At 47.9% G+C, this 6,875-nt stretch overlaps 2 protein-coding genes across 2 annotated transcripts; both read right to left on the minus strand.

Annotated features, from left to right (window-relative positions):
• Positions 1-459: 459 nt before the first annotated feature.
• LOC127326135 (sugar transport protein MST2) lies at positions 460-2,749 on the minus strand. The gene is made up of 4 exons (XM_051353006.1): positions 2,442-2,749; positions 1,879-2,204; positions 1,165-1,794; positions 460-1,088 (listed from the first exon to the last, which is right to left on the minus strand). Exons 1-4 carry the CDS (start codon positions 2,563-2,565, stop codon positions 600-602), a joined length of 1,569 nt encoding a protein of 522 aa, XP_051208966.1. The 5' UTR covers positions 2,566-2,749; the 3' UTR covers positions 460-599.
• Positions 2,750-2,870: 121 nt separating this feature from the next.
• LOC127326136 (uncharacterized) lies at positions 2,871-6,045 on the minus strand. The gene is made up of 2 exons (XM_051353007.2): positions 5,239-6,045; positions 2,871-3,350 (listed from the first exon to the last, which is right to left on the minus strand). The coding sequence occupies exons 1-2, from the start codon at positions 5,967-5,969 to the stop codon at positions 3,101-3,103; spliced, it is 981 nt and encodes a 326-aa protein (XP_051208967.1). The 5' UTR covers positions 5,970-6,045; the 3' UTR covers positions 2,871-3,100.
• Between the last annotated feature and the right edge of the window lie 830 nt (positions 6,046-6,875).

Consider the following 6,875-nt stretch of genomic DNA (forward strand, 5'->3'; position numbering starts at 1 on the left):
CATCAAGCACATATAAGACAGATTCGCACTGCACCATCGCTACATAGCATAGACGCATATTCCTTTAGAAAAAAGGGTGTGACTAATTTTTAATTTCCAGACAAGTGATGTTATTCTTGTGAAGTAGTTATATCTCATTTGCAACCTCATGTGATTCGCAAGGCACGGTCGCTAGATAGCATAGTTCTTTGAAAAAAAAGGTATGATTAATTCTTAGTCAAGTGATAAAATAGTAAATTAGTTTGATAAATCTTGGTCGGTATTTCCGAAATACCGGAAATACCATTATCAACCGGTATTTTTTGCCTACCGAGAAGAAAAAAAAACCTTGAACCTGGCTATCACGAATCACAACACAATCATTTAATTTAGGAGTCAACCGAGAATGAAGCTAATTCTAAGTTGCTTGAGAATTAGCAAAACCTTTGAGAAAATATGAGATATTTTGTTTGCTTCAGGGAATCGGCGGGAAACCGGTTTTCCTCCATATTGAGATAACTGTATGATACAAAATAGAATTTTTTCAAAAAAGAAATACTGATATAATTTACTTGGGCATTCGTAGAAATATAAATCGGCCTAACTACACAATCCATATATCAGACAATTGTTTGGTTGAGCTTCCCAGTGGCAACGTCTACTTCGCCGTGTCCAACTTGGACATGGCTATCCTGGTCAGCGACGAAGCTGCCCCAGAACCAGTGCGTCGTCCACACCATGGCCATTTTCTCAATCGGCACGTTCTTGGTCTCCGGTAGGAAAAGCACGACAAACGCCGTCATGAGGAGCACCCATCCTCCGAAGAAGTAGAAAAGGCCGGACCTCATGTGGCAGAGCATCGGGAGGAAGGCCTGCGCGACGGCGAAGGTGCACAGCATGTTCACCGCCACGTTGATGCCCTGCCCCGCCGGCCGGATCTCCAGGGGGAAGATCTCGCTGGGCACGAGTATGCCGAGCGGCCCCCACGACCAGGCGAAGCCGGCGACGTAGACGCAGATGAACACAAGTATGGATGCGGCAAATGTCGTCGGAACGCCTCCGCCGCCGTTCCTATGGAACATCACGCCAATCAGCGCTCCGATGATGACCTGTGACAGTCACAGAATCTTGTCAACGTTTGTTAATAGTCAGAGAGGCGTGTAAGTTTATGTGATTGTGAACTACCTGACACACAAACATCTGGGCTCCGCCCTGGAAGAAGAGCTTGCGCCGGCCGAGCCTGTCCACCGTGGCGATGGACACGAACGTCGCGACGATGTTCACCAGCCCCGTGATGACGGCGGTCATGAGCGCCGCGTCCCCTCCTAGCCCGATGGTCTTGAACAGCACGGGCGCGTAGAACATGATGACGTTGATGCCGGTCAGCTGCTGGAAGAAGGGGATGAGGACGGCCATGGTGAGCTGCGGGCGGTACCTGCGCTCTAAGATGTCGCGCCAAGGCCGTTTGACGGTGCCAGACACCTCCGTGGCCGCTGCGAGGTCGCCGTACTCGTCGGCGACGTCGCTCGTGCCGCGGATGCGGCGGAGGACTCTTCCCGCCTGCTCGTGGTGGCCACGGCTGATGAGGGAACTGGGCGTGTCGGGGAGGAACAGGGAGCCGACGGTGATGATGCCGGCCGGGACCGTGGCCAGCCCGAGGCTCACACGCCAGCCCCACCCGCCTCTGATCTTGGCGGCGCCGTAGTTGACCAGATTGGCAGAGAAGATGCCGACGGTGATCATTAGCTGGAGGCCGATGTTGAGCGTGCCCCGGAGGCGGGGAGGTGCCATCTCCGACAGATAAATTGGAATGGACTGCAACGGACATGCAACGCACATACCTCATTATTCGATTGCAAACGCAGCTATAACGGACGGAGAATTCTGTTCTGAACCTACCAATCCGGCGAAGCCGACGCCGACTCCCAGGAGAATGCGGCCAACGATGAGCATGGCGACGTTCTGCGCGGCGGCATTGAGGGCCGCGCCGGCGAGGAACGACACCCCACCGGCGAACATGCACCATTTCCGGCCGAAGGAGCGCGCGACGGAAGCGACGAAGAAAGAGGCGACGAGGGCGGCGAGGTACAGCGACGAAGTGAACGCGGTCAGCAGCTGGCTGTCGAATTTGCAGTACTGGCTGCTGCCACCATGCGGCATCTGCTCCTTGTGGTACACCGAAGGGAAGAACTTCTCCAAGAACGTGTCCATGGATGTCACACCACCTGTTTGATGTCCATGGGCAGTTGCATTAGTGTACTCGAGAGAGACTATGCCTACGTTGGTGCAAAACATGGAGATTCACCCGTTTCGAAAAAGCAGAGATTCACATCTCATAACTTTACTAAGTATATCATGCACATCATGCTCTTCTCTCCTCTGATTCTTTTTTGCCATGACACACTAATGCAAACTAACAAGTGACATCTCACTGAATCGAAAGCGATGAAACTAGGAGTTACCGGAGATGCCGATGTCATAGCCGATGATGAGGCCGCCGGTGGCAGCAACGGCGCAGGTGAGGAAGACGTAGAGCGTCAATTTCCCGTGGTACTCCTTAGCGTCTCGGGCTGCCGAAGCTGCCATGGCGCGTGAAGGGATGACCGCGTACTGACTACTGACTAGTGAGGAGGGGGATACATTGGCAATTTGGTGGATGTTCAAGTCAAACTATCCCTGTCATAACACCCCACTGTACTGCTCCTGAACATGGACAGGATGAGTCATGACTGGATGGGGTAATGTGGCGGCTTACGACTCCGGCGCTCTTACCTTTGGAGACTTCTGAAACCAAAATTATAAAACGGCAAATAAGAAAAAAATAATGTTAAGAAGCACGGCTGCACGTTTTGGAAAAATCAGGGGCACACTCTTATAACACAGTTTACTCAGAAGCCAATTGTAACAATTTTGTTGATTTGCTCCAGTGATGTACAAATAGAAGGAAGCTACATATATTGGTAGATCAGCTTAACTTTCTGCGATTTCCAGAGTAGATTAGAGAAGAAAAACTTGAAGAAGGGTTGTCCCGATAGATAGATACAACTGAAAAACGAACTCAACAAATACAGCAGAAGAAAGAAAAGTATTCCGTCAGGCAGCTGAAGCCTTCTTTGTTCGATCATTTCCACAGCTCCTCCATTGGCAGGCCGCGCTCTGCAGCAACGTCTGAGAACTGTCTCATCATCTGGGTCGCCTTCACGGTAGCTCTTGCGTTGTTGAGGAGGTTCTTGCTTCGCAACTGCTTCCCGAGAGCATTTTCAACTCCAGCCATCTCCAGCACAACCCTCACTGCTCCACCTGCAGTGACACCGGATCCAGGGCAAGCAGGCCGCAGCAGGACAGTCGCTGCTCCATAGTTGGCCTCAGCTCTGTTTGTGGCACAGGAATAAACAAAGAGGAAATGATTCTCAGATTTGCAACAAACATGTAACCTAAATAGAGCGAGTTGTTCGATAGGAAGAGGAGAAAACGTTCATAATACTTTAAAGAAGAGCACAGGTTTACAATCGTACATGTCTATGTAAAAAGATAGCTAGACTAAAGGTTCTATTCACATTTTAATGCTCAATAATCAGATGAAAGAACAACTCCTAGAAAATCAATGTTTTGTAGATTAATCAAATATGCTCTAGATATGGTAGGCCTGTATAAGTCAATGTATTGCTCTATGCATCAGTCGATGCCCTTTTCGGAAAAAAAAGACCTCTATAAGGTATACTACAACAAACAGGACTATATTTCCAAATAGAGAAGTGTTATGTACTGGAGAACTTAGTTGCACAATTTCCCAATATCTAAGCTATATTTACTCAATGGAGCACAATTCATGTTAAGCAGCAATCACATAATAAATATTTGACATGTGCTTACAGTATTATCAATTTGGAACACATTCTGGTGTATGTTCAGGATGCCGGATATGATCCTAAAAAATGCAGGTTGATGACCACAATAGAATGATATTTGATGAGTGCAACAATGCCATCACATGTGAGGAAACGAGTAGAGAAAAGAGAAACTATAGATGGGCTGTTTATTGGGGTAATCATAGAAAGCATTTTTGAGAAACACATGTATCAAAGCAAGTTAAGACTAAGTAGCTAAAATTGAGTTCATAATCAACATTTGAGTTTTCAAAATTAATGTAAAAGCAATTCTAACCCATTCAATGACAGATGGAAGATAAACAGTATTTTTTTCTAACATGGTTTCAATGATGACTCATAAAAGGAAGCTATATTTTACTGTGTCAATAGTCAACAGCAACTAGGAATAATCCTCGGTAACAACACAATTCATGATAGACCAGAGCAACCGAAGTAAGCTATAGCGAAGGACTAAAATTGGCTGGCTCATCCAAACAAGAACATTGAGAACACAAACATAAAGTCAGTAATTAATTCGAGGTTGAGTTTGGCTTTCATTATTCTGTGCTTTCAGATTCTTGTTTAACAGCAAGATAATAATCATTATTAAGCTCATTCATAAAATCTATACCAATATAAAGATACGAGTTGAGTGGGATACTCTCCATCTCAACCATCAAAAATATTTATGCTAATTTCATAATTCCAATCCAGCGGTTATGCCTGAAGTTTGACTCCGCTAATAGCTCTTATATAAATTACACATCATCCTGTCAAGAACTCATTTTCCGCTTTCTGGATGCAAATGTATGTATTGCCACATCAGTTCATACACCTCCGCAAGTCCACATAATGTTCAATATTTCGTCGGAATGCTACCAATTCTCGAAAATTACCACTAAAAGATACAAAGGGTTTGCCATCAAGGCAGAGATGACAAAAAAAAATTATTACTACGCTTCATCGATAGATCTGCAAAAAAACAACAACTTTGATGCCAAAATAGATTTAGCTATTACGGAAGATGATGTTGTAAATTTTATATGAATATAAGCTTTAGTCGCAGGTTGAATGATTTCATTGCAACATATATTAGATGTATGAACGGCTTAATTTACACTTGACAACATGTGCTTTGCACATAAGCAATTGAGCGCTAGTTTGAGCAAATGACAGAACCTCAATGAATCACCATTAGCTCTACATATAGAAGAAAAATTATCAATGTTGGTTAGTTTTAGATTGCTGGAGTGTCCAAGATTTACACCCGCCAGCAACTAGCTACTTATTATAACAAAATAAAATGGGTGGAGCATAGTTGCACATCCACCTCGTATGCAATGCAATTCAAGAAGAAAGCTAAGTAGTGGCAGCTAGTGACGCAACTCACCTGTGCGGGAATGTGCAGTACTTGGTTAGTGGCACCGTAACGAGATTGCGGCGGCCATTCATAGCAGCCTTTGTGATGGCCTCTGATACTTCCTTGGCCTTGCCAACGCCCACACCAACGTGGCCCTTCATGTCCCCGACAATGACGAGGGCGCGGTAGGAGAGCTGCCTCCCACCTTTGACGACCTTGGTGACTCTGCTGACCTGCACGACGCGCTCGCTGAAGTCGTCGTTGGGGCGCTGGTCCCGGTCCATGTCGACCGGGTCCACGACCTGCACCTCGAACACATTGTTCCCCATCAGCGACTCGCCGCTGAATGCCGGCCCGTACATAGCCTCGTAGGCCGCCGCCACGTCCTCCGGTGATTCAGGCGGAAGCTCGTCGAACGGAGCCGGCTCAATGTAGCCCTCCGGTGGTGCCGCGAACTGGAACCCTGAGGAGGACACCGCCTCCGGCTGCGGCTTCTCGTCGTCCTCGTCCCCCTCCACGTCCTCCCCGGATTCGGCTTCCGCGGAATCCTCCGCGTCCCCTTCTACATCTTCTTGCTCGGAGGCGGAGCCGTCCCAAGATGAGGACTTGGGGACAGGAAGCACAAGACGGCGGGAGGTGGTGGAGAGGAGTGGTTTGGGGCAGAGGCGGATGCGCTGTGGAAGGGTGGAGAACAGTGCGGGGACAACGGGGGCCGAGGGGGAGGTTGTGGCCATGGCCATGGCTGTGGCGGTGGTGGCCATTTTGGGAGGCTCTCGGGGTGATGCTCCGGCGAGGGAGAGAGAGTGCGGGGGTCACCGTGGGAGCTGCTCGGCTTATCCCCTTTTGTTATCCATCCTCGCTGCATCCGGGCTGGGCTGGGCTGGGCTGCAGTCATAGCTCGGCCGCTCTTGCTTTCTCAGGCAACCTGATGCAGGCTCTGGCCCCAACCGGCCTGGCCCAGTTACTAATTTCAGACGCAACCGGTGGTACTTTTTGGCGACCTCGGTCTCAAGCCGGACGACGCATTTGGCAGCGGACACAAAATGGTTATTTTTTTACCGCGCGTCCGTTTACGATCTGGGGTGTCTTCAGTGGGGCGATGTATTTGCGCGCCGACATGAATTGGTATGTTTTAAACAACAAAATTAAAAGGTTTAAAGTAGTCTCAGTTATTACATCCAAATTCTTAAATGTCTATAAAATAGATGATATTGACCTTTACGCATTGTCTTCGTGGCCAGCCAATGCTCAGTGATGCTCAATTAGATCCGTCTGTAGTGACTTCAACATTTAGATGCAGATATTGCTGCCACGATGATGCCCCAGGGATTGGCACAACCAGCTTACCTTGGAAATCTCACTGGTGCTCATTGGGGTCATCAGGACGCTCGTTCTCAACGATCATGTCATGCATGATCACGCAACAGGTCATCACCTCATGCATGGTCTTCAGCGACCATGTTCTTACCGTGTGACGGACAATTGCCCATCGAGCTTGGAGTACACCAAATCCCCGCTCCATATCTTTCCTGCAAGCCTCTTGCATCTTGGCAAACATCTTCATCTTCTCCGTGTTTGGATTACGAACAGTCTTTACCAATGTGGCTCAGTTAGGGTGATGCCATCAGCAAGATAATATGGCTTGTCATATTCATTTTCATTGATCT

Source organism: Lolium perenne, chromosome 4 (genome assembly GCF_019359855.2).
Source record: "Lolium perenne isolate Kyuss_39 chromosome 4, Kyuss_2.0, whole genome shotgun sequence".
Classification (NCBI taxonomy): domain Eukaryota; kingdom Viridiplantae; phylum Streptophyta; class Magnoliopsida; order Poales; family Poaceae; genus Lolium; species Lolium perenne.